Source organism: Oncorhynchus mykiss, chromosome 10 (assembly GCF_013265735.2).
Source record: "Oncorhynchus mykiss isolate Arlee chromosome 10, USDA_OmykA_1.1, whole genome shotgun sequence".
Lineage (NCBI taxonomy): Eukaryota > Metazoa > Chordata > Actinopteri > Salmoniformes > Salmonidae > Oncorhynchus > Oncorhynchus mykiss.
This window is the reverse complement of record NC_048574.1, coordinates 86,183,037-86,210,248: the sequence shown is the minus strand read 5'-3', so window position 1 is coordinate 86,210,248 and position 27,212 is coordinate 86,183,037. Positions and strand designations below refer to the sequence as shown.

General features: G+C 49.3%; 2 protein-coding genes across 4 annotated transcripts; one reads left to right on the top strand and one right to left on the bottom strand.

The window, feature by feature from the left end:
- Positions 1-1,057: 1,057 nt before the first annotated feature.
- LOC110513338 (zinc finger and BTB domain-containing protein 5) lies at positions 1,058-9,205 on the bottom strand. Of its 2 annotated transcripts, XM_036934362.1 has the most exons (6): positions 9,151-9,205; positions 8,723-8,904; positions 7,477-7,506; positions 7,066-7,248; positions 5,464-6,312; positions 1,058-2,240 (listed from the first exon to the last, which is right to left on the bottom strand). In XM_036934362.1, exons 3-6 carry the CDS (start codon positions 7,501-7,503, stop codon positions 1,104-1,106), a joined length of 2,196 nt encoding a protein of 731 aa, XP_036790257.1. In that variant the 5' UTR covers positions 7,504-7,506; positions 8,723-8,904; positions 9,151-9,205; the 3' UTR covers positions 1,058-1,103. The 2 variants fall into 2 exon arrangements, with proteins under 2 accessions (XP_036790257.1, XP_036790258.1); XM_036934363.1 differs by lacking the exon at positions 9,151-9,205 and having other exon boundaries at positions 7,066-7,318; positions 8,723-9,143.
- A 66-nt stretch (positions 9,206-9,271) lies between these two features.
- Positions 9,272-26,793, top strand: LOC118936860 (DNA-directed RNA polymerase I subunit RPA49-like). Of its 2 annotated transcripts, XR_005034310.1 has the most exons (13): positions 9,272-9,443; positions 9,813-9,916; positions 10,573-10,649; positions 12,017-12,102; positions 14,999-15,057; positions 15,297-15,441; positions 17,489-17,599; positions 19,423-19,516; positions 19,652-19,782; positions 22,491-22,572; positions 22,999-23,130; positions 25,634-26,095; positions 26,130-26,793. XR_005034310.1 is itself a non-coding variant. In XM_036934364.1 (12 exons), exons 1-12 carry the CDS (start codon positions 9,380-9,382, stop codon positions 25,797-25,799), a joined length of 1,251 nt encoding a protein of 416 aa, XP_036790259.1. In that variant the 5' UTR covers positions 9,272-9,379; the 3' UTR covers positions 25,800-26,793. The 2 variants fall into 2 exon arrangements, 1 of the variants encoding a protein (XP_036790259.1); XM_036934364.1 differs by having other exon boundaries at positions 25,634-26,793.
- Positions 26,794-27,212: the final 419 nt, after the last annotated feature.

Here is a 27,212-nt window from a genome sequence, read left to right as displayed (position 1 = left end):
CAACAAGCGTCTTGGGCCCAACAAGCGTCTTGGGACCAACAAGCGTCTTGGGACCAACAAGCGTCTTGGGACCAACAAGCGTCTTGGGCCCAACAGGCGTCTTGGGACCAACAGGCGTCTTGGGACCAACAAGCGTCTTGGGCCCAACAGGCGTCTTGGGCCCAACAAGCGTCTTGGGACCCTCCCCTCCCCCCCGTCTGAAGTCGGGCAAAAGCAGATCTGCCAACTTCTGTCTGTAGCGTCCCAACAGTTTGGCTTAGAGACACTAATCCGTGGAGAGGTGAGAGACTTTCACGAACATGTCGGTTTTTTTCTAGGCCTCCCACTGGTCTCAAAAAAGTACATTTTCCCAGGAATTTCCCAATCCAACTCAACCCCTACCTACCAGGCCAGCCTACAGACAGGTCGTAAGGCATGCTGCCGTTCTGCCAGCGTAGGCAGGTGGGAGTGTTTGTGCAGGCTGAAACGCTGGACTCGTTAGCATTTAGCTAGCATCCACTATGGGAATCCCCATAGTGTTAGCATACCGCTAATTTGGCTATTAAAAAAAAATAAAAAAAGTTGTATTCTCCATTAATTTGCAATGCCCGGTAATACTGTATAGCTCCGGTATGGCACAACGATGATATAAAGGTATTACAATCTGGATACCGTTCAACCACCCCTCCTACAGTGATCACATCTATCACCTACCGAAGCATTTACATCAGTGCGTCGGCCATGTTGCTGTTCTGCCCCCCCCCCCTCCGACAGTGATCACATCTATCACCTACCGAAGCGCCTACATCAGTGCGTCGGCCATGTTGCTGTTCTGCCCTCCCCCCCTCCCCCTCCGACAGTGATCACATCTATCACCTACCGAAGCGCCTGCATCAGTGCGTCGGCCATGTTGCTGTTCTGCCCTCCCCCCTCCCCTCCGAAGCATCTACATCAGTGCGTTGGCCATGTTGCTGTTCTGCCCTCCCCCCCCCCCCCCCCCCCCCCGAAGCATCTACATCAGTGCGTCGGCCATGTTGCTGTTCTGCCCCCCCCCCGAAGCATCTACATCAGTGCGTCGGCCATGTTGCTGTTCTGCCCTCCCCCCCTCCCCTCCGAAGCATCGTCTACATCAGTGCGTCGGCCATGTTGCTGTTCTGCCAACGCAGACACGTCGTCTTGGAGTGTTTGTACAGGTGAGACGACTGGCTGAAGCGTTTGCCGCACTTGAGGCAGGCGTACGGTTTCTCCCCGGTGTGGACCCTAATGTGTTTCTTACAGTCGGTCAGAGTGAGGAAAGTCTTACAGCAGATTCGACAGGCGTACTTCCTGGCTCCTTCCACCACCAGCACGTTGTGTTCGGACAGGGCCTTCTTACACTTGGAGAGGACGTCGGCAGAGGCACGGGTCAGCTGGGGGCGAGGGTGTGGGGCGGACGAGGACGAGGTGGGTGGGCCTGACTCGTAACCTCCCGAACCGTTCAGAAGCAAGGGTCCCCCTTCCCCCAGACTGGAGGAAGACAGGGCGTCTTGGAGAACGACCCCCGTTTCTCCTCCACCTCCTCCTCCGCCCACGTTGTCGTTTTTAGGTGCGATGCGACGGTATCCAGGGTAACCCAGGGAGCTCCCTCGAGAGGCGCGGGCCAGGGAGTGCAGACCCAGGCTGGAGCGCTGGAAATCCAGAGAAAAAGGATCTGGGAACCCTCCTCCTCCTCTGGGGTTTCCCAGTCCGTCATGCAGGGGACGCAGGAAGAGCGAATCGGCGTCTGTAGAGAATCCCCCGAGACCGTCACCAGCCAGCAGGTGCAGGTGGTTGGCCGACCCGGGACGGAGCATCGAGGCGGAGTTATTGGTTCCAGAGTGTTCCGGGCTCAGCAGGAAGCCATGTGTCGCTGCCATCGCCTCGCCGGTCGTCGTGTTGAGGAGGTCGTCGTCCCCGGCGTCGACCCCCGACCCCCCGCTTCCGAAGACCTTGGCGCCGAGGAAGCTAGAAATCCTAAAACCAGACTTGCCATCAAGATGGTTACTACAGCCAAAACCACCGCCAATCCCACTACCAAGACCTCCTTTGAGCAGGACCTGGGAACCGGGTTGGAGAAGCTGTTGGTCAGAGGAGGAGAGACTACGGTTGCTGCTCTGTGGGCTCAGTTCTACCTTCTCCTCCCCTCCTCCTCTTCCTCTTCCAGGTCCCAGCTGGTCGCTACCCTGGATGGTGATGTCATCAGCTGGCTCTGGGGAGCTCAGAGGCTCACACTTGACCACCACCTGGGGGAGAGGAGAGAAGGAGATACAGGAGGAGATGAGGAGAGAGGAAAGGAGGAGACGATAGGAGAGAGAGGAGGAGAGGAGGGGAGAGAGAAGGACAGGAGAGGAGGAGATTAGAGGAGTGGAGGAGAAGAGAGGAGAGGAGGAGAGAGAAGAGAAGAGGAGAGTAGGACAGGAGGAGATGAGGAGAGGAGGAGAAGATAGGAGAGGAGGAGAGAGAAGAGGAGAGGAGGACAGGAGGAGACGAGGAGAGAGAGAGGAGAGGAGAGAGGAGGAGAAGATAGGAAAGGAGGAAAGGAGGAGAGAGAAGAGGAGGACGGGAGGAGTGAGGAAAGGAGAGAGGACAGGAGAGGATGGGAGAGGAGGAGAGAGAAGAGGAGAGGAGGACAGGAGGAGTGAGGAAAGGAGAGAGGACAGGAGAGGATGGGAGAGGAGGAGGACAAGATAGGAGAGAGAAGGAAAAGAGGAGAGAGAAGAGAGGAGGAGTGGAGGAGAAGAGAGGAGGAGAGAGGAAAGGAGGAGAAGATAGGGGAGGAGAGAGGAGGAGAGAGGAGAGAAGAGGAGTGGAGGAGAAGAGAGGAGGAGAGAGGAAAGGAGGAGAAGATAGGGGAGGAGAGAGGAGGAGAGAGACAGACATGAAGGAGGACAACAGGATATGATCCATTACTTTATCCAAGGTTGGGTTTAAACCCTTTATTTAACCAAAGGTAAAAGATTAATTAATACTAGACAGTTGTTTCATAGATTGCTAACTCTTTAAATATTCATCCCAAATGGCACCCTATAACTTGAGCAATGAGCCCTGGTCTAAAGTAGTGCACTATGGGCCCTGGTCAACAGTAGTGCACTATGGGTCCTGGTCAACAGTAGTGCACTATGGGCCCTGGTCAACAGTAGTGCACTATGGGTCCTGGTCAACAGTAGTGCACCATGGGTCCTGGTCAATAGTAGTGCACTATGGGTCCTGGTCAACAGTAGTGCACTATGGGTCCTGGTCAACAGTAGTGCACTATGGGCCCTGGTCAACAGTAGTGCACTATGGGTCCTGGTCAACAGTAGTGCACTATGGGTCCTGGTCAACAGTAGTGCACTATGGGTCCTGGTCAACAGTAGTGCACTATGTGTCCTGGTCTAAAGTAGTGCACTATGAGTCCTGGTCAACAGTAGTGCACTATGGGTCCTGGTCAACAGTAGTGCACTATGTGTCCTGGTCTAAAGTAGTGCACTATGAGTCCTGGTCAACAGTAGTGCACTATGGGTCCTGGTCAACAGTAGTGCACTATGGGCCCTGGTCAACAGTAGTGCACTATGGGTCCTGGTCAACAGTAGTGCACTATGGGCCCTGGTCAACAGTAGTGCACTATGGGTCCTGGTCAACAGTAGTGCACCATGGGTCCTGGTCAACAGTAGTGCACTATGGGTCCTGGTCAACAGTAGTGCACTATGGGCCCTGGTCAACAGTAATGCACTATGGGTCCTGGTCAACAGTAGTGCACTATGGGTCCTGGTCAACAGTAGTGCACTATGGGTCCTGGTCAACAGTAGTGCACTATGGGCCCTGGTCAACAGTAGTGCACTATGGGCCCTGGTCAACAGTAATGCACTGTGGGTCCTGGTCAACAGTAATGCACTGTGGGTCCTGGTCAACAGTAATGCACTGTGGGTCCTGGTCAACAGTAGTGCACTATGGGTCCTGGTCAACAGTAGTGCACTATGTGTCCTGGTCAACAGTAGTCCTGGTCAACAGTAGTGCACTATGTGTCCTGGTCTAAAGTAGTGCACTATGGGTCCTGGTCAACAGTAGTGCACTATGTGTCCTGGTCTAAAGTAGTGCACTATGGGTCCTGGTCAACAGTAGTGCACTATGGGCCCTGGTCAACAGTAGTGCACTATGGGTCCTGGTCAACAGTAGTGCACTATGGGCCCTGGTCAACAGTAGTGCACTATGGGTCCTGGTCAACAGTAGTGTATTATGGGTCCTGGTCAACAGTAGTGCACTATGGGACCTGGTCAACAGTAGTCCACTATGGGTCCTGGTCAACAGTAGTGCACTATGGGTCCTGGTCAACAGTAGTGCACTATGGGTTCTGGTCAACAGTAGTGCACTATGGGTTCTGGTAAACAGTAGTGCACTATGTGTCCTGGTCAACAGTAGTGCACTATGTGTCCTGGTCAACAGTAGTGCACTATGGGTCCTGGTAAACAGTAGAGCACTATGGGTCCTGGTCTAAAGTAGTGCACTATGGGCCCTGGTCAACAGTGGTGCACTATGGGTCCTGGTCAACAGTAGTCCACTAGGGGTCCTGGTAAACAGTAGAGCACTATGGGTCCTGGTCTAAAGTAGTGCACTATGGGCCCTGGTCAACAGTAGTGCACTATGGGCCCTGGTCAACAGTAGTGCACTGTGGGTCCTGGTCAACAGTAGTGCACTAGGGGTCCTGGTCAACAGTAGTGCACTATGGGTCCTGGTCAACAGTATGTACTATGTGTCCTGGTCGACAGTAGTGCACTATGTGTCCTGGTCAACAGTAGTGCACTATGGGTCCTGGTCAACAGTAGTGCACTATGGGTCCTGGTCAACAGTATGTACTATGTGTCCTGGTCGACAGTAGTGCACTATGTGTCCTGGTCAACAGTAGTGCACTATGGGTCCTGGTCAACAGTAGTGCACTATGGGTCCTGGTCAACAGTAGTGCACTATGGGTCCTGGTCAACAGTAGTGCACTATGTGTCCTGGTCAACAGTAGTGCACTATGGGTCCTGGTCAACAGTAGTGCACTATGAGCCCTGGTCAACAGTAGTGCACTATGGGTCCTGGTAAACAGTAGAGCACTATGGGTCCTGGTCAACAGTAGTGCACTATGAGCCCTGGTCAACAGTAGTGCACTATGGGTCCTGGTAAACAGTAGAGCACTATGGGTCCTGGTCAACAGTAGTGCACTATGGGTCCTGGTCAACAGTAGTCCTGGTCAACAGTAGTGCACTATGAGCCCTGGTCAACAGTAGTGCACTATGGGTCCTGGTAAACAGTAGAGCACTATGGGTCCTGGTAAACAGTAGAGCACTATGGGTTCTGGTCAACAGTAGTGCACTATGGGTCCTGGTCAACAGTAGTGCACTATGGGTCCTGGTCAACAGTAGTCCACTATTGGTCCTGGTCAACAGTAGTCCACTATAGAGGGAATAAGGGGATATTTGGTATTTCCTGTTAAAATGTCATTACCTGTCCCTGTTGCTCCCGTACTTCCTCCTCCTCCTCCTCTTCCTCCGTTATCTTCACCTCCACCCCATCACCATGGTGACTCCCCCCATCCAGGGACTCCTTCCCCACACCCCCCTCCTCCGCCATCCCTTGCTCCTCCCCTTCGCAGCGTCCGCCGTCCGATTGGCTGGGCATCTGGGAGTCATCCTGGGTCACGCCCCCTACTAGGCCGGTGATCGCCGCGTCCAGTCTGGCCTCCTCCCCCGTCTTGTGGGAGTCGGGGGAGAGTAGTCCCACTTCTTCATCCCCGTGGGTTCCGGAGGGGCGGGGCCTCTGCCTGGGCCTGTCCTCAGATAGGCTAAAGCTCATGGAGGGCTTTCTCTTGTGGCAGGGTCGAATGGGGAAGGAAGCTTTGTGCTCCACTACACCACTAATGCTAACACCATCGCTACCACCCCTTAGCCCATCCTCCTCCACCCCGCCCAGGGCAGAGCTCACCAGGCTTAGACCCAGCTGCTGCAGCAGGAACGACCGCTGGAGCCTGGACGTAGCAGCGTTAGCCGCTAGGTTAGCGTTAGCCTCTTGGTTAGCGTTAGCGGCTAGGTTAGCGTTGGCGGCTGCCTGCTGCTGCTGCCTGAGTCTCTGCTGTTCCGCGTGGGTGTGTTGGCGGTGTTGTGTGGCCCGGTGGTCTGCCGGCGGGGACATGGGCATGGTGCGGGTGGTCAGGTAGTGCTTACAGGCCTTGACTACGGCGTTCAGGTGGAGGTGAGAGGCAGCTAGCAGCACGTCCATCACGTTGCTCTCTCCTAGCATCAGGGTGGAGGTGTACATCATGTCCACCAGGGCGGCAAACGCCTCCGCTGTCACCACCTGCAGTAACACATCATCATCATCATCATCATCATCACCACCTGCAGTAACACATCATCATCATCATCACCACCACCTGCAGTAACACATCATCATCATCCTCATCACCACCACCTGCAGTAACACATCATCATCATCCTCATCACCACCACCTGCAGTAACACATCATCATCATCCTCATCACCACCTGCAGTAACACATCATCATCATCCTCATCACCACCACATCATCATCATCCTCATCACCACCACCTGCAGTAACACATCATCATCATCCTCATCACCACCACATCATCATCATCCTCATCACCACCACCTGCAGTAACACATCATCATCATCCTCATCACCACCACCTGCAGTAACACATCATCATCATCCTCATCACCACCTGCAGTAACACATCATCATCATTCTCATCACCACCACCTGCAGTAACACACACATCATCACCCCTGTTGTAGACTCATCATCCTCATCACCCCTGTTATAGACGCATCATCCTCATCACCCCTGTTACAGACTCATCATCCTCATCACCCCTGTTATAGACTCATCATCCTCATCACCCATTATAGACTCATCATCCTCATCACCCCTGTTATAGACTCATCATCTTCATCAACGGTTACTCATCATCCTCATCACACCTGTAATAAACTCATCATCCTCATCACCCGTTAGATGCATCATCCTCATCACCCGTAATAGACTCATCATCCTCATCTTAATCATCACCACCGTCATCATCCTCACCTCGCTGTCCAGTTGTATCATGTTCATGCTGGCGTCTCCCTGGGCGACGGTGAACAGGGCTCTGAAGTGAGTGCTGCAAGCCGCCAGCACCGAGCGGTGGGCCTTAAAATGGCGGCTGCCCACCACAATGACACAGTCACACAGCTGGCTGTGGACACGCTGGTAGTTCAGCTGCTGGAAGACCTACAATAACAACATGAATCACGCGTGGCTCAGTCGCTAGCTAGAGCACGGCTCGTGGGTTCGATTCCCGCTGAGGCCACGCGTACATGTGAAAGACTGTAAGTCGCTTCAGATAAGGGCGTCTGCCAAATGGCATATATTATATTATATTATTATGAAAACACTTTATTGTTAGAGCGTTTTCTTTTTCATTTACTGACTGAAATCATAAAGTTGTTTCCATTTTACCTGGTTGAAGTGGCCCGGGAAGTCCATGACCTGCAGGGAAGGAGGGGAAGAAGGGGAGGGGAGGGAGGGATGGGGGAGAAGGGGAGAGGAAGGGAGGAGGGAGAAGGGGAGGAGGGGGAGAGGAAGGGAGGGGGGAGAAGGGGAGAGGAAGGGAGGAGGGAGAAGGGGAGAGGGGGTGAGAAGGGGAGAGGAGAGGAGGGGGGAGAGGAGGAAAGGGGGGGAGAAGGGGAGAGGAAGGGATGGGGCGGAGAAGAGAGGGAGGGGAGGGGGGGAAGGGAGAGGGAAGAGGGAGAGAAAAGGGAGAGGGAGGGGGAAGGAGGGGAGGAAACAGGATTGTAAAAAAAATCTGTTGTGTAATAAATGTCAGGAAAATTAAGTCCTCTTGAGGTAATCCTCCTGACAAAACCTTTGATTGATTAAAAAGTTAGCTTTACATTGACTGTCAGTGGAGGGGACATTATAGTAGACTATGGTCAATGCTTTGAATATGACATGCTGTAGAAGGCCAGTAGCTACACTAGCTATCACAATTAATTAGTTGAATATATTAACAAATAGATACCTTGTTGAAGTTATTGCATAGGCTATTTCACGGGAAAGTGAAAGTGGGGAACTAGTAACGATATTGAAAAGAATATGTTAAAATTGTGAGATGAAAGCCTGTATGTCTATGCGAAGACATTAGTCAAAGTACAAGCAAGGAAACTGTACAGTTTGTTGACGTCTAGACTGCTATCAGCTAACTAAATAACTAGTCCCCAGTCTGGTGAATACCATCATTGCTAAGCTAAGCTAACTAGCATGTCAGCAACTGGATATCCACTTATCTAGCTAGTTAGCTACTTGCTAACTTTTGAGAAAGGCTGTGTTAAAAGAAATAACAGTGTAACAGCGATTTGCGGTGAGGTAGCTTAGCTAGCAACATTAGCCAACATTTTTTGTTTTGTTTATAATAACAATCAAGGAGAACAACATCAGCTCATCGAAGTATAATTATTATGTTTGCTCGCTTAGGTGTACGGCTACAATGGCTAATGGCTAATGCTAACTACCTATTATTAGCTAATACTAACTACCTAGATAGATTTGCTTAACGTTATTATTAACAGCTGTCAAGTTTCATCCCCTAGAAAGCAGCAAAGCAAAAAAAATGCAACATTGATATAACATAAATAAAACAATAAACATGATGATCTAATACAAATAAACAGTCTAAGCTAGCTTGCTAATGTTAGCCGCCGGTTACCTTGTTTGTGTTGTCGGTGCTACTCCACGGGTCAGGGTGGACGGACGGGGTTCATCAAGTCCACTCGACCGGACAGAAGGAGGACTACCGACGGCTAGACGGCTCTTCATGGACCGCTATAACGCTTCTCCGGGTGCTCACAGTCACATAGTCGATATGTTGTCCGACTAGGTTAAAACCCCCTCCAAAAAAGGACACAGACAACACAGCTAAATAGCTATGACTCCATGTTGTTACTTTGAACCAATCTAAATTTAGTTTTTAACCCAAAGAGGGTCTTCTCAGGGAGGGGGTGCGGTGGCTGGAGCTAGATGGTTGATGTTTTTCCTCTCTCCCCCCCTCCAAAAAGGACACAGACAACAACACAGCTAAATAGCTACGACTCCATTTAGTTACTTTGAAATCATCTACATTTAGGTTTTGTTTACCCCCCAAAGCAGGGTCTTCTCAGGGAGGGGGCTGGCGGTTGATGTTCTTCCTCTCCTCCCAGACTCTGTAGGTGGCGCTACACTCCTATCAGCGCACCGTGTTAACGAGTTGCAGTACCACTCCTCGCCATCGGGTGTCGCTGTTGTTTTGTGTGTGTGTGTGTGTGTGTGTGGAGGGTGAATATATTTCCGTTTTGTTTTTTTAAGATCCGCTTAACTGACAACAAACATGGATGCCAACTGCACATTGGTTTGCTGTGAAGAGGAGAGAGAAGACGATAAAGCGACTATTGGTAAATATGACTATTTATGTTACAGACGAATTATTCATTGAAAATACAAGATTGCAATTTTAAGCGTCTCCAAGAATTGACAACACGTAAATCCACCCTGTTCCGTAGTACACGTGGGTGCGCTCATGTTAATGCAGTGACGTTAAATGTATTGTAACTTCGGGATTTTGTCATTGAAGTCCTTTATCTACTTCCCAAGAGTCAACTTAACTAATGCATACCATTTTTTTTTTTTTTTTATGTCTCTGAGCTTTGTGGTGAGCATAGAGGGCACTATGGTATTGAAGGCAGAGCAGTGGTCGATAAACAGCATCCTCACACATATACCCATTCATGTCAATCCTCTATCCCCCTCTTTCTCCTCAACAGTTCAGTTCTCTAACGGCGCCCTGAGGAACACACAGCAGCTGGACTTCAGCTTCTATAAGAACGTGGACGAGACCAACCCTAGGAAGAAGAACCGACGCATGCTGGTGAGATCACTACGCCTGGTGTAGGGTGACGTTGCCTCTAGAGCGCTGATCTGGGATCCGTTTTGGATCTGTACCCAGGAGCAAAACACAGAGTTGATAAATATGATAAATAAATAAATAAAATTATAAATATTGAGTTTATAAATATTAGACATTTTTGGTAAAACAACATTCCTTCTTCTCTCTGACACAGTCTTCTTCCTGTGTGTTTAAGGCTACTTCTCTCTGACACGGTCTTCTTCCTGTGTTTTTTAAGGCTACTTCTCTCTGACACGCTCTTCTTCCTGTGTGTTTTAAGGCTACTTCTCTCTGACACGGTCTTCTTCCTGTGTGTGTTTAAGGCTACTTCTCTCTGACACGGTCTTCTTCCTGTGTGTTTTTAAGGCTACTTCTCTCTGACACGTTCTCCTTCCTGTGTGTTTTTAAGGCTACTTCCTGTGTTTTTAAGGTTACTTCTCTCTGACACGGTCTTCTTCCTGTGTGTTTTTTAAGGCTGCTTCACTCTGACACGGTCTTCTTCCTGTGTTTTTAAGGCTACTTCCTGTGTGTTTAAGGCTACTTCTCTCTGACATGTTCTCCTTCCTGTGTGTTTTTAAGGCTACTTCCTGTGTTTTTAAGGCTAATTCTCTCTGACACGGTCTTCTTCCTGTGTTTAGGTTGCAGAATCAGACAGACTCTCCTATGTTGGTAATAACTTTGGAACGGGATCCTTAAAATGCAACAACCTTTGCAAGTAAGTTTTTATTTCAGCGAGTTAAAAAAAACATCAAAACCATGTTTACAAGTATGATGTCTCTCAGCTGTTTACCAAAACAGTGGCAGGGTGTCCATGTTGTTATGTCTCTCAGCTGTTTACCAAAACAGTGGCAGGGTGGCCATGTTGTTATGTCTCTCAGCTGTTTACCAAAACAGTGGCAGGGTGGCCATGTTGTTATGTCTCTCAGCTGTTTACCAAAACAGTGGCAGGGTGTCCATGTTGTTATGTCTCTCAGCTGTTTACCAAAACAGTGGCAGGGTGACAGTGTTGTTATGTCTCTCAGCTGTTTACCAAAACAGTGGCAGGGTGACAGTGTTGTTATGTCTCTCAGCTGTTTACCAAAACAGTGGCAGGGTGTCCATGTTGTTATGTCTCTCAGCTGTTTACCAAAACAGTGGCAGGGTGCCAGTGTTGTTATTATGTCTCTCAGCTGTTTACCAAAACAGTGGCAGGGTGGCAGTGTTGTTATGTCTCTCAGCTGTTTACCAAAACAGTGGCAGGGTGTCCATGTTGTTATGTCTCTCAGCTGTTTACCAAAACAGTGGCAGGGTGGCCATGTTGTTATGTCTCTCAGCTGTTTACCAAAACAGTGGCAGGGTGGCCATGTTGTTATGTCTCTCAGCTGTTTACCAAAACAGTGGCAGGGTGGCCATGTTGTTATGTCTCTCAGCTGTTTACCAAAACAGTGGCAGGGTGGCCATGTTGTTATGTCTCTCAGCTGTTTACCAAAACAGTGGCAGGGTGTCCATGTTGTTATGTCTCTCAGCTGTTTACCAAAACAGTGGCAGGGTGGCAGTGTTATTATGTCTCTCAGCTGTTTACCAAAACAGTGGCAGGGTGTCCATGTTGTTATGTCTCTCAGCTGTTTACCAAAACAGTGGCAGGGTGTCCATGTTGTTATGTCTCTCAGCTGTTTACCAAAACAGTGGCAGGGTGACAGTGTTGTTATGTCTCTCAGCTGTTTACCAAAACAGTGGCAGGGTGGCCATGTTGTTATGTCTCTCAGCTGTTTACCAAAACAGTGGCAGGGTGCCAGTGTTGTTATTATGTCTCTCAGCTGTTTACCAAAACAGTGGCAGGGTGGCAGTGTTGTTATGTCTCTCAGCTGTTTACCAAAACAGTGGCAGGGTGTCCATGTTGTTATGTCTCTCAGCTGTTTACCAAAACAGTGGCAGGGTGGCCATGTTGTTATGTCTCTCAGCTGTTTACCAAAACAGTGGCAGGGTGGCCATGTTGTTATGTCTCTCAGCTGTTTACCAAAACAGTGGCAGGGTGGCTGTGTTGTTATGTCTCTCAGCTGTTTACCAAAACAGTGGCAGGGTGACAGTGTTGTTATGTCTCAGGTATTATGTCGGGGTGCTGAACAAGGAGACCATGAGGATGGAGGTGCACAACGCTCAACTCTTCAACATGCAGCCCGTCATCCCAGGTACGTCATCCCCTATCAGATAACACCCTTCAGTGTGACAGTCATCCCCTATCAGATAACACCCTTCAGTGTGACAGTCATCCCCTATCAGATAACACCCTTCAGTGTGACAGTCATCCCCTATCAGATAACACCCTTCAGTGTGACAGTCATCCCCTATCAGTCTACCTGCTACTCCAGAAACCAATTTGATTGGTTATCATTTAAATTCACAAGATAGAATGGGTCGGCCATGGAGACTTGAACCTCTGGACGCTGCCATTGACGGGAGAGGAGTTGGGCTGTTGGGGGGGGGGTACTGGAGTTGGGCTGTTGGGGGGGAGTACTGGAGTTGGGCTGTTGGGGGGGAGTACTGGAGTTGGGCTGTTGGGGGGGGGGTACTGGAGTTGGGCTGTTGGAGGGGACTGGAGTTGGGCAACACTGACCTATACCAATCAAATCTCAGATCTCCACAAGTACATAGAGGTTGATGTGTGATTGGGTCATCAACTTCTTCTGTTTTAAAAAAAAAAACAGGCTGGATGAATGGCTGTACCAAACCCAATCAAATGTGTATTTGTCACTTTCGCCCCCGATACAACCTGGTGTAGGTCGACCTCACCGTGTTGAACTGGAGCCCCCGATACAACCTGGTGTAGGTCGACCTCACCGTGTTGAACTGGAGCCCCCCGATACAACCTGGTGTAGGTCGACCTCACCGTGTTGAACTGGAGCCCCCGATACAACCTGGTGTAGGTCGACCTCACCGTGTTGAACTGGAGCCCCCGATACAACCTGGTGTAGGTCGACCTCACCGTGTTGAACTGGAGCCCCCGATACAACCTGGTGTAGGTCGACCTCACCGTGTTGAACTGGAGCCCCCGATACAACCTGGTGTAGGTCGACCTCACCGTGTTGAACTGGAGCCCCCGATACAACCTGGTGTAGGTCGACCTCACCGTGTTGAACTGGAGCCCCCGATACAACCTGATGTAGGTCGACCTCACCGTGTTGAACTGGAGCCCCCCGATACAACCTGGTGTAGGTCGACCTCACCGTGTTGAACTGGAGCCCCCGATACAACCTGGTGTAGGTCGACCTCACCGTGTTGAACTGGAGCCCCCGATACAACCTGGTGTAGGTCGACCTCACCGTGTTGAACTGGAGCCCCCGATACAACCTGGTGTAGGTCGACCTCACCGTGTTGAACTGGAGCCCCCGATACAACCTGGTGTAGGTCGACCTCACCGTGTTGAACTGGAGCCCCCGATACAACCTGGTGTAGGTCGACCTCACCGTGTTGAACTGGAGCCCCCCGATACAACCTGGTGTAGGTCGACCTCACCGTGTTGAACTGGAGCCCCCGATACAACCTGGTGTAGGTCGACCTCACCGTGTTGAACTGGAGCCCCCGATACAACCTGGTGTAGGTCGACCTCACCGTGTTGAACTGGAGCCCCCGATACAACCTGGTGTAGGTCGACCTCACCGTGTTGAACTGGAGCCCCCGATACAACCTGGTGTAGGTCGACCTCACCGTGTTGAACTGGAGCCCCCGATACAACCTGGTGTAGGTCGACCTCACCGTGTTGAACTGGAGCCCCCGATACAACCTGGTGTAGGTCGACCTCACCGTGTTGAACTGGAGCCCCCGATACAACCTGGTGTAGGTCGACCTCACCGTGTTGAACTGGAGCCCCCGATACAACCTGGTGTAGGTCGACCTCACCGTGTTGAACTGGAGCCCCCGATACAACCTGGTGTAGGTCGACCTCACCGTGTTGAACTGGAGCCCCCGATACAACCTGGTGTAGGTCGACCTCACCGTGTTGAACTGGAGCCCCCGATACAACCTGGTGTAGGTCGACCTCACCGTGTTGAACTGGAGCCCCCGATACAACCTGGTGTAGGTCGACCTCACCGTGTTGAACTGGAGCCCCCGATACAACCTGGTGTAGGTCGACCTCACCGTGTTGAACTGGAGCCCCCGATACAACCTGGTGTAGGTCGACCTCACCGTGTTGAACTGGAGCCCCCGATACAACCTGGTGTAGGTCGACCTCACCGTGTTGAACTGGAGCCCCCCGATACAACCTGGTGTAGGTCGACCTCACCGTGTTGAACTGGAGCCCCCGATACAACCTGGTGTAGGTCGACCTCATCGTGTTGAACTGGAGCCCCCGATACAACCTGGTGTAGGTCGACCTCACCGTGTTGAACTGGAGCCCCCGATACAACCTGGTGTAGGTCGACCTCACCGTGTTGAACTGGAGCCCCCGATACAACCTGGTGTAGGTCGACCTCACCGTGTTGAACTGGAGCCCCCGATACAACCTGGTGTAGGTCGACCTCACCGTGTTGAACTGGAGCCCCCGATACAACCTGGTGTAGGTCGACCTCACCGTGTTGAACTGGAGCCCCCGATACAACCTGGTGTAGGTCGACCTCACCGTGTTGAACTGGAGCCCCCGATACAACCTGGTGTAGGTCATGTCGTCTGTTTCCCAGGGGAGTCGTCTCTCTGACTAACATGTCGTCTGTTTCCCAGGGGAGTCGTCTCTCTGACTAACATGTCGTCTGTTTCCCAGGGGAGTCGTCTCTCTGACTAACATGTCGTCTGTTTCCCAGGGGAGTCGTCTCTCTGACTAACATGTCGTCTGTTTCCCAGGGGAGTCGTCTCTCTGACTAACATGTCGTCTGTTTCCCAGGGAGTCGTCTCTCTGACTAACATGTCGTCTGTTTCCCAGGGGAGTCGTCTCTCTGACTTCACTAACATGTCGTCTGTTTCCCAGGGGAGTCGTCTCTCTGACTAACATGTCGTCTGTTTCCCAGGGGAGTCGTCTCTCTGACTTCACTAACATGTCGTCTGTTTCCCAGGGGAGTCGTCTCTCTGACTAACATGTCCTCTGTTTCCCAGGGGAGGCGTCTACAGAGAATGATGCGTCCCAGAACACAGATCTAACATACAGGGAAAAGGTACCTCCGTTCATTTCTGTTAAAAAATAGAACCCGGAACGTTCTAGAGTTCCGTCAGCCTTGAACATCTCCCCTCCCCTTAGTCTCTAGTTCCAGGGATTAGAGTTTCCCCCAATACTTCCTGTCAGGTTTAAGTGTTGTTTTACTAAACCCACTGCGGGCTACAGTATAATCTGCATTTGATCACATCAATCATAAGAATGAATACCTAACCCCCCCCCCCCCCACCCCCCCTACAGGTGGACTCTCTGATCGAGGCGTTTGGTACCAACAAGCAGAAGAGAGCTCTGACCTCCAGGAGACTAAACCAGGTGGGCAGTGAGACCCTGCAGAGTGCTGTAGCAAAGGCTGCCCACACCATCATAGACCAGAAGGGCCTGGAAGGTACCTACACACACACCTGTATACCTACACACACACACACACATCTGTATACCCACACACACACACACACACACACACCTGTATACCAACACACACACCTGTATACCTACACACACACACACACACACAGTGAGACCCTGCAGAGTGCTGTAGCAAAGGCTGCCCATTCCATCATAGACCAGAAGGGCCTGGAAGGTACCTACACACACACACCTGTATACCTACCTACACACACACCTGTATACCTACCTACACACACACACACACACACACCTGTATAACTACCTACACACCTACAGTACATTTGGGAAGTATTCAGACCCCTTCTCTCTTTCTCCACATTTTGTTAAGTTACAGCCTTTTTTATCCTCAAATCGACACACAAGACCCCTTAATGACATCACAAGACCCCTTAATGACATCACAAGACCCCTTAATGACATCACAAGACCCGTTAATGACATCACAAGACCCGTTAATGACATCACGAGACCCGTTAATGACATCACAAGACCCCTTAATGACATCACAAGACCCCTTAATGACATCACAAGACCCCATAATGACAAAGCGAAAAACGGGTTTAGAAATGTTTGCATGTTTATTAAAAAATAAACCGAAATAAGTATTGAGACTCTGAATTGAGTTCGGGTGCATCCTGTTTCCATTGATCATCCTTGAGATGTTTCTACCACTTTCTACAACACACAAGTTCACCTGTGGTAAATTCAATTGATTGGGAAGGATTTGGAAAGGCACACACCTGTCTATATAAGGTCCAACAGTTGTCAGATCAAAAACCAAGCCATGAGGTCTGAAGGAATTGTCCGTAGAGCTCAGAGACAGGATTGTGTCGAGGCACAGATCTGGGGAAGGGTACCAAAAACATTTCTGCAGCAGTGAAGGTCCCCAAGAACACAGTGGCCTCCATCATTCTGAAATGGAAGAACCCAAGAACACAGTGGCCTCCATCATTCTGAAATGGAAGAACCCAAGAACACAGTGGCCTCCATCATTCTGAAATGGAAGAACCCAAGAACACAGTGGCCTCCATCATTCTGAAATGGAAGAAGTTTGGAACTACCAAGACTCTTCCTAGTGCTGGACGCCCTGCCACACTGATCAATCTGGGGAGAAGAACCCAATGGTCACTCTGATAGAGTTCCTCTGTGGAGATGGGAGAACCTTCCAGAAGGACAACCATCTCTGCAGCTCTCCACCAATCAGGCCTTTATGGTAGAGTTGCCAGACGGAAGCCACTCCTCAGTAAAAGGCACATGACAGCCCGCTTGGAGTTTGCCAAAAGGCACCTAAAGACTCTCAGACCATGAGAAACAAGATTCTCTGGTCTGATGAAACCAAGATTGAACTCTTTGGCCTGAATGCCAAGCGTCACGTCTAGAGAAAACCTGGTACCATCCCTACGGTAAAGCATGGTGGTGGCAGCGTCAAGCTGTGGGGATGTTTTTCAGCGGCAGGGAGACTAGTCAGGATCGAGGGAAAGATGAACGGAGCAAAGTACAGATCCTTGATGAAAACCTGCTACTTGGTATTATGGGGTATTGTGATGTCATTATGGGGTATTGTGATGTCATTATAAGGTATTGTGATGTCATTATGAGGTATTGTGATGTCATTATGGGGTATTGTGATGTCATTATAAGGTATTGTGATGTCATTATGAGGTATTGTGATGTCATTATGGGGTATTGTGATGTCATTATAAGGTATTGTGATGTCATTATGAGGTATTGTGATGTCATTATAACGTATTGTGATGTCATTATGAGGTACTGTGATGTCATTATGGGGTATTGTGATGTCATTATGGTGAGAGAGAAAAAAAACAATTGAATTAATTTTAGAATACGGCTGTAATGTAACAAAGTGGAATAAGTCAAGGGGTCTGAATACTTTCTGATGGACACAGTCAGACCAGAAGACGTACGCACACACACCTGTACAGTAACACACACACCTGTACAGTAGCACACACACCTGTACAGTAGCACACAGCAGTAACACAGTGAATGTTTCCCTCCTCCAGCCCTTCAGCAGGAGGTTGTTCAGGCAGAGTCCCAGTCTGAAGTGTCTCATTACCTTCCTCCCTGCTACCCCGACGCCGACACACCTCAACAGGTCTACCTGTTTGACGACAGTATCCTTCACCTGGACTGTGTGTGTGTGACTCCAGGTTAAGGTGTGTGTGTGTGAGACTCCAGGTTAAGGTGTGTGTGTGTGTGTGTGTGACTCCAGGTTAAGCTGTGTGTGTGTGACTCCAGGTTAAGCTGTGTGTGTGTGACTCCAGGTTAAACTGTGTGTGTGTGACTCCAGGTTAAGCTGTGTGTGTGTGTGTGTGTGTGACTCCAGGTTAAGCTGTGTGTGTGTGTGTGTGTGACTCCAGGTTAAGCTGTGTGTGTGTGTGTGACTCCAGGTTAAGCTGTGTGTGTGTGTGTGTGACTCCAGGTTAAGCTGTGTGTGTGTGTGACTCCAGGTTAAGCTGTGTGTGTGTGTGTGTGAGCAGGTTAATGTGTGTGTGTGTGTGAGAGCAGGTTAATGTGTGTGTGTGTGTGAGCAGGTTAATGTGTGTGTGAGCAGGTTAATGTGTGTGTGAGCAGATTAATGTGTGTGTGAGCAGGTTAATGTGTGTGTGAGCAGGTTAATGTGTGTGTGAGCAGGTTAATGTGTGTGTGTGTGTGTGTGTGTGTGTGTGTGTGTGTGTGAGCAGGTTAATGTGTGTGTGAGCAGGTTAATGTGTGTGTGAGCAGGTTAATGTGTGTGTGTGACCAGGTTAGTGTGTGACCAGGTTAGTGTGTGACCAGGTTAGTGTGTGACCAGGTTAGTGTGTGACCAGGTTAATGTGTGACCAGGTTAATGTGTGACCAGGTTAATGTGTGACCAGGTTAGTGTGTGACCAGGTTAGTGTGTGACCAGGTTAGTGTGTGACCAGGTTAATGTGTGACCAGGTTAATGTGTGACCAGGTTAATGTGTGACCAGGTTAATGTGTGACCAGGTTAATGTGTGTGTGACCAGGTTAGTGTGTGACCAGGTTAGTGTGTGACCAGGTTAGTGTGTGACCAGGTTAGTGTGTGACCAGGTTAGTGTGTGACCAGGTTAATGTGTGACCAGGTTAATGTGTGACCAGGTTAATGTGTGACCAGGTTAATGTGTGACCAGGTTAATGTGTGTGTGACCAGGTTAATGTGTGTGTGACCAGGTTAGTGTGTGACCAGGTTAGTGTGTGACCAGGTTAGTGTGTGACCAGGTTAGTGTGTGACCAGGTTAATGTGTGACCAGGTTAATGTGTGAACAGGTTAATGTGTGACCAGGTTAATGTGTGGCCAGGTTAATGTGTGGCCGGCCAGGTTAATGTGTGTGTGACCAGGTTAATGTGTGTGTGACCAGGTTAATGTGTGTGTGACCAGGTTAATGTGTGACCAGGTTAATGTGTGTGTGTGAGACCAGGTTAATGTGTGTGACCAGGTTAATGTGTGTGTGACCAGGTTAATGTATGGCCAGGTTAATGTGTGACCAGGTTAATGTGTGTGTGACCAGGTTAATGTGTGTGTGACCAGGTTAATGTGTGACCAGGTTAATGTGTGTGTGTGAGACCAGGTTAATGTGTGTGTGTGTGACCAGGTTAATGTGTGTGTGACCAGGTTAATGTATGGCCAGGTTAATGTGTGACCAGGTTAATGTGTGTGTGACCAGGTTAATGTGTGGCCAGGTTAATGTGTGACCAGGTTAATGTGTGACCAGGTTAATGTGTGTGTGACCAGGTTAGTGTGTGGCCAGGTTAATGTATAGCCAGGTTAATGTGTGTGTGTGTATGGCCAGGTTAATGTGTGTGTGTGTGTGTGACTAGGTTAATGTGTGTGTATGGCCAGGTTAATGTGTGTGTATGACCAGGTTAATGTGTGACTAGGTTAATGTGTGTGTATGGCCAGGTTAATGTGTGTGTGTCCTTACCTGAGTCCCAGTCCTGTCTCCGGTGGAGTACGATGTCCTGGATGCTGCTGGCTCCAAGATGGCCGCCCTGACCCCAGAGGAACTACAGAACTTAACAGATGAAGGGTCGGACTACAACACTCATACTGTTGTTGACGTTGTTGTGGTGTTGTTGTTGACTTTGTTGTTGATGCGGTGGTGGCGTTGTTGTGTTGGCGTTGTTGTTGTGTTGTTGACGTTGTATTGACGTTGTTGTTCCAGGTGTCAGAGCGTGGTGCGTCAGTTGGAGAGCCTGCCCAGAGAGGGCGTGGCCAGAGAGAGACATGCTCGCTGTGCCTTCTACCTCCTCCTGCTGCTCAAACTGGCACGGCAGAAAAACATGACTCGCAAGTGTGAGTGCCATGCCGTGTGTGTCTGTCTGTCTCTGCGTGTGTGTCTGTCTCTGCGTGTGTGTCTGTCTCTCTGTGTGTGTGTGTGTGTGAGAAGCAAGTGTTGACTTTTTAAAAAGTAATCCTCGTTTGAGCCTGCACCTGTAGTGTTCACCGAGAACATAATCTCTAATCTCTCGTATCATTAAGGGTTGTGTTAATGTTTTCTAGTCAGGAGGAGGGCTGTCCTCGTATCAGTAAGGGTTGTGTTAATGTTGTTTTCTAGTCAGGAGGAGGGCTGTCCTCGTATCATTAAGGGTTGTGTTAATGTTGTTTTCTAGTCGGGCAGGAGGGCTGTCCTCGTATCATTAAGGGTTGTGTTAATGTTGTTTTCTAGTCGGGCAGGAGGAGGGCTGCCCTCGTATCATTAAGGGTTGTGTTAATGTTGTTTTCTAGTCGGGCAGGAGGAGGGCTGCCCTCGTATCATTAAGGGTTGTGTTAATGTTGTTTTCTAGTCGGGCAGGAGGAGGGCTGCCCTCGTATCATTAAGGGTTGTGTTAATGTTTTCTAGTCGGGCAGGAGGAGGGCTGTCCTCGTATCATTAAGGGTTGTGTTAATGTTTTCTAGTCGGGCAGGAGGAGGGCTGTCCTCGTATCATTAAGGGTTGTGTTAATGTTGTTTTCTAGTCGGGCAGGAGGAGGGCTGCCCTCGTATCATTAAGGGTTGTGTTAATGTTGTTTTCTAGTCGGGCAGGAGGAGGGCTGCCCTCGTATCATTAAGGGTTGTGTTAATGTTTTCTAGTCAGGAGGAGGGCTGCCCTCGTATCATTAAGGGTTGTGTTAATGTTTTCTAGTCAGGAGGAGGGCTGCCCTCGTATCATTAAGGGTTGTGTTAATGTTTTCTAGTCAGGAGGAGGGCTGCCCTCGTATCATTAAGGGTTGTGTTAATGTTGTTTTCTAGTCAGGAGGAGGGCTGCCCTCGTATCATTAAGGGTTGTGTTAATGTTGTTTTCTAGTCAGGAGGAGGGCTGTCCTCGTATCATTAAGGGTTGTGTTAATGTTTTCTAGTCGGGCAGGAGGAGGGCTGCCCTCGTATCATTAAGGGTTGTGTTAATGTTGTTTTCTAGTCGGGCAGGAGGAGGGCTGCCCTCGTATCATTAAGGGTTGTGTTAATGTTTTCTAGTCAGGAGGAGGGCTGTCCTCGTATCATTAAGGGTTGTGTTAATGTTTTCTAGTCAGGAGGAGGGCTGTCCTCGTATCATTAAGGGTTGTGTTAATGTTTTATAGTCAGGAGGAGGGCTGTCCTCGTATCATTAAGGGTTGTGTTAATGTTGTTTTCTAGTCGGGCAGGAGGAGGGCTGTCCTCGTATCATTAAGGGTTGTGTTAATGTTTTCTAGTCAGGAGGAGGGCTGCCCTCGTATCATTAAGGGTTGTGTTAATGTTTTCTAGTCAGGAGGAGGGCTGTCCTCGTATCATTAAGGGTTGTGTTAATGTTTTCTAGTCGGGCTGAAGGAGGGCTGCCCTCGTATCATTAAGGGTTGTGTTAATGTTGTTTTCTAGTCAGGAGGAGGGCTGCCCTCGTATCATTAAGGGTTGTGTTAATGTTTTCTAGTCAGGAGGAGGGCTGTCCTCGTATCATTAAGGGTTGTGTTAATGTTGTTTTCTAGTCAGGAGGAGGGCTGTCCTCGTATCATTAAGGGTTGTGTTAATGTTGTTTTCTAGTCAGGAGGAGGGCTGTCCTCGTATCATTAAGGGTTGTGTTAATGTTTTCTAGTCAGGAGGAGGGCTGTCCTCGTATCATTAAGGGTTGTGTTAATGTTTTCTAGTCAGGAGGAGGGCTGTCCTCGTATCATTAAGGGTTGTGTTAATGTTGTTTTCTAGTCAGGAGGAGGGCTGTCCTCGTATCATTAAGGGTTGTGTTAATGTTTTCTAGTCAGGAGGAGGGCTGTCCTCGTATCATTAAGGGTTGTGTTAATGTTTTCTAGTCAGGAGGAGGGCTGTCCTCGTATCATTAAGGGTTGTGTTAATGTTTTCTAGTCAGGAGGAGGGCTGCCCTCGTATCATTAAGGGTTGTGTTAATGTTGTTTTCTAGTCGGGCAGGAGGAGGGCTGTCCTCGTATCATTAAGGGTTGTGTTAATGTTGTTTTCTAGTCGGGCAGGAGGAGGGCTGTCCTCGTATCATTAAGGGTTGTGTTAATGTTGTTTTCTAGTCTGGCAGGAGGAGGGCTGTCCTCGTATCATTAAGGGTTGTGTTAATGTTGTTTTCTAGTCGGGCAGGAGGAGGGCTGCCCTCGTATCATTAAGGGTTGTGTTAATGTTGTTTTCTAGTCGGGCAGGAGGAGGGCTGCCCTCGTATCATTAAGGGTTGTTAATGTTTTCTAGTCAGGAGGAGGGCTGCCCTCGTATCATTAAGGGTTGTGTTAATGTTGTTTTCTAGTCGGGCAGGAGGAGGGCTGCCCTCGTATCATTAAGGGTTGTGTTAATGTTGTTTTCTAGTCGGGCAGGAGGAGGGCTGCCCTCGTATCATTAAGGGTTGTGTTAATGTTGTTTTCTAGTCGGGCAGGAGGAGGGCTGCCCTCGTATCATTAAGGGTTGTGTTAATGTTGTTTTCTAGTCGGGCAGGAGGAGGGCTGCCCTCGTATCATTAAGGGTTGTGTTAATGTTGTTTTCTAGTCGGGCAGGAGGAGGGCTGCCCTCGTATCATTAAGGGTTGTGTTAATGTTGTTTTCTAGTCGGGCAGGAGGAGGGCTGCCCTCGTATCATCCACATCAAGCTGATGAGGACCTTCACCGTGGAGACCTTCAATAACGGCAGGTAGCTGTCCACTCACTGGCACCCTCGCACCCTACGTAGTGCACTAGACCCGGGCCCGTAGATCGTCTGCTTTTCAGATAGCACCCTACGTAGTGCACTAGACCCGGGCCCATAGATCGTCTGCTTTTCAGATAGCACCCTACGTAGTGCACTAGACCCGGGCCCATAGATCGTCTGCTTTTCAGATAGCACCCTACGTAGTGCACTAGTTAGGGAATAGAGCTCTCCTTTCCTTCCTCTTGAATTAAAAAACAGATTTAGTTAAATTCAGTAGCTACATTGGTATTAATGTGTGTGTGTGTGTGTGTGTGTGTGTGTGTGTGTGTGTGTGTGTGTGTGTGTGTGTGTGTGTGTGTGTGTGTGTGTGTGTGTGTGTGTGTGTGTGTGTGTGTGTGTGTGTGTGTGTGTGTGTGTGTGTGTCTCTAGGGTGCAGAACGTGGTGTCTACGTCGATGCGTGTGAAGGTGGCAGCGTACTGCCTGGCCCTGCTGCTCCACATGGGAGACATGACCGCTGACCTCACACTGTTACACAGAGACCTGGGGGTCACAGAAAAACGGTGAGAGACCTGGGGGGGGTTCACAGAGACCTGGGGGGGGGGGAGTCACAGAGACCTGGGGGTCACAGAGAAACGGTGAGAGACCTGGGGGGGGTTCACAGAGACCTGGGGGGGGGGTCACAGAGACCTGGGGGGGTCACAGAAAAACGGTGAGAGACCTGGGGGGGGTTCACAGAGACCTGGGGGGGGGGGGTTCACAGAGACCTGGGGGGGGGGGGGTTCACAGAGACCTGGGGGGGTTCACAGAGACCTGGGGGGGTTCACAGAGACCTGGGGGGGTTCACAGAGACCTGGGGGGTTCACAGAGACCTGGGGGGGTCACAGAGACCTGGGGGGGTTCACAGAGACCTGGGGGGTTCACAGAGACCTGGGGGTCACAGAAAAACGGTGAGAGACCTGGGGGGGGTTCACAGAGACCTGGGGGGGGGTTCACAGAGACCTGGGGGGGGGGTTCACAGAGACCTGGGGGGGGGTCACAGAGACCTGGGGGGGTCACAGAGACCTGGGGGGGGTCACAGAGACCTGGGGGGGTCACAGAACAGGAGAGAGACCTGGGGGGGGGGTCACAGAGACCTGGGGGGGGGTCACAGAACAGGAGAGCGAGAGACACACCTCTTTAAAAAAAAAAATGAGGTGCCGAAATTGTTGCAACCTCTATTACCAGCCTGTTCAACCTCTTTCGTATCATCTGAGATTCCCAAAGATTGGAAAGCTGCCACGGTCATCCCCCTCTTAAAAGGGGGAGACACTCTCGACCCAAACTGCTACATACCTATATCTATCCTACCCTGCCTTTCTAAGGTCTTCGAAAGCAAAGTTAACAAACAGATTACCGACCATTTTGAATACCTGGGTGTCTGGTTAGACTGTAAACTCTCCTTCCAGACTCACATTAAGCATCTCCAATCCAAAATTAAATCTAGATCCAAAATTAAATCTAGAATCGGCTTCCTGTATCGCAACAAAGCCTCCTTCACTCATGCTGCCAAACACCCTCGTAAATCTGACCATTTTACCAATCCGCGACTTCGGTGATGTCATCTATAAAATAGCCTCCAACACTCTGGATGTAGTCTATCACAGTGCCATCCGTTTTGTTACCAAATCACCTTATACTACCCACCACTGCGACCTGTACGCTCTCGTTGGTTGGCCCTCGCTTCATATTCGTCGCCAAACCCACTGGCTCCAGGTCATCTACAAGTCTCTGCTAGGTAAAGCCCTGCCTTGTCTCAGCTCACTGGTCACCATAGCAGTACCCACCCGTAGCACGCGCTCCAGCAGGTATATCTCACTGGTCACTCCCCAAATCCAACTCCTCCTTTGGTCGTCTTTCCTTCCAGTTCTCTGCTGCCGCTGACTGGAACAAACTGCAAAAATCTCTGAAGTTGGAGACTCATATCTCCCTCACTAGCTTTAAGAACCAGCTGTCAGAGCAGCTCACAGATCACTGCACCTGTACATAGCCCATCTGTAAACAGCCCATCTATCTATCTCTCATCCCCATACTGGTATTTATATATTTATCTTGCTCCTTTTGCACCCCAGTATCTCTATCTGCACATCCATCTTCTGCCGATCTACCATTCCAGTGTTTAATTGCTATATTGTAATTACTTCGCCACCATGGCCTGTTTATTTCCTTAACTTACCTTATTTGACCTCATTTGCACTCACTGTATATAGACTTTTTGTTTTCTTTTGTTCTACTGTATTATTATTATCTATTAATTAATAGTATTATTGACTGTACGTTTGTTTATTCCATGTGTAACTAACTCTGTGTTGTTGTTTGTGTCGCACTGCTTTGATTTAACTTGGCCAGGTCGCAGTTGTAAATGAGAAATTGTTCTCAACTTGCCTACCTGGTTAAATAAAGGTGAAATAAATAAAATAAATACAAATGTAGCTACTTTAAATAAATAAATAAATAAATAAATAAAGGTGAAATAATTAATAACACAAAAGCAACAGCGTTACTGATATTTTCTCTCTGTGGGTCTCTCTCTGTGTGTCTCTCTCTGTGGGTCTCTCTCTCTGTGTGTCTCTCTCTGTGGGTCTCTCTCTCTGTGTGTCTCTCTCTGTGTGTCTGTGTGTGTGTGTCTCTCTCTGTGTGTCTCTCTCTGTGTGTCTCTCTCTGTGTGTCTCTCTCTGTGTGTCTCTCTCTGTGTGTCTGTGTGTGTGTCTCTCTCTCTGTGTGTCTCTCTGTGTGTGTGTGTCTCTCTCTGTGTGTGTGTGTCTCTGTGTGTGTGTGTCTCTGTGTGTGTGTGTCTCTCTGTGTGTGTGTGTCTCTCTGTGTGTGTGTGTGTGTGTCTCTCTGTGTGTGTGTGTCTCTCTGTGTGTGTGTGTGTGTCTCTCTGTGTGTGTGTCTCTCTCTGTGTGTGTGTGTGTGTCTCTCTCTGTGTGTGTGTATCTGTGTGTGTGTGTGTGTGTGTGTGTGTGTGTGTGTGTGTGTATCTCTGTGTGTGTGTATCTCTCTGTATCTCTGTGTGTGTGTGTGCAGGATGGTGGAGGTGGCCAAGTCGATGGGGCTGACCCTGTCCAGACACGGCTGTGTGACGGGGGACGACGACGGTCCGAAGGCTGAAAACAGACTGGCGTCTCTGCAGCTGCCCCTCGTCAAATACCACACGTTCACGGAGATACGCAAACGCAAAAAAATGCATTAGAGGAAGACGAGGAAGACGAGGGGAAACGCTTCCAAAACACACCGACAGCGTCGTCTGGTTATGTCTGAAGTTCAACGTTCACCTTTCTGCCAAGCCGTCTGCAGCAGACAGTCTGATACAGCCAACGTGACGCTCCACCCAGAACGCACTGCTCAGCGTTGTTTACTGGAGATGAATGTACGTCTGGGTCTACCAAAATGTAATGACTCTGTCGGTGTGATTGAAGTGTAAGGAGGAGGGGAGGAAGACATGGGGTAAGGAGGAAGAGGAGAGGGTAAATATTCCTAGAGAGGGAGGTGAGGAAGACGGGGATAAGGAAGAAGATGGGAGGAGAGGAAGACCGGGGTATTGAGGAAGAGGGAAGGGTAAATATTCCTAGAGGGGAGGTGAGGAAGACGGGGATAACGAGGAAGAGGGGAGGAGAGGAAGAGTGAAGGGGAGAGGGTAAATATTCCTAGAGAGGGGAGGTGAGGAAGACGGGGATAAGGAGGAAGAGGGTAAATATTCCTAGAGAGGGAGGAGAGGAAGATCGGGGTAAGGAGGAAGAGTGAAGGGGAGAGGGTAAATATTCCTAGAGGAGGAAAGAGGGTTAGATAAAGATGGATACTAGAAACCCTCCTCACAGTATTCTGTAAACAAATACAACATTTAATGTAATAAACTGAGTTCAGGTTGTGTGTGAGTTCATACCGCTCTGTCAGAACATCATTTAATGTAATAAACTGAGTTCAGGTTGTGTGTGAGTTCATACCGCTCTGTCAGAACATCATTTAATGTAATAAACTGAGTTCAGGTTGTGTGTGAGTTCATACCGCTCTGTCAGAACATCATTTAATGTAATAAACTGAGTTCAGGTTGTGTGTGAGTTCATACCGCTCTGTCAGAACATCATTTAATGTAATAAACTGAGTTCAGGTTGTGTGTGAGTTCATACCGCTCTGTCAGAACATCATTTAATGTAATAAACTGAGTTCAGGTTGTGTGTGAGTTCATACCGCTCTGTCAGAACATCATTTAATGTAATAAACTGAGTTCAGGTTGTGTGTGAGTTCATACCGCTCTGTCAGAACATCATTTAATGTAATAAACTGAGTTCAGGTTGTGTGTGAGTTCATACCGCTCTGTCAGAACATCATTTAATGTAATAAATTAAGTTCAGGTTGTGTGTGAGTTCATACCGCTCTGTCAGAACATCATTTAATGTAATAAACTGAGTTCAGGTTGTGTGTGAGTTCATACCGCTCTGTCAGAACATGACCTGTCTGGAAGAACTGAGGAAGTGACTCGTGTGGTTCTTGGAAAACATTTAGAAAGCACTGTAAAAACAGACGCTAGTGGACATTTCAGTGAGGAAACAGGATTTTTTTTTGAGAAATGTGAATATTGCCATCATTGTTAAGGCCAGGAGTTATT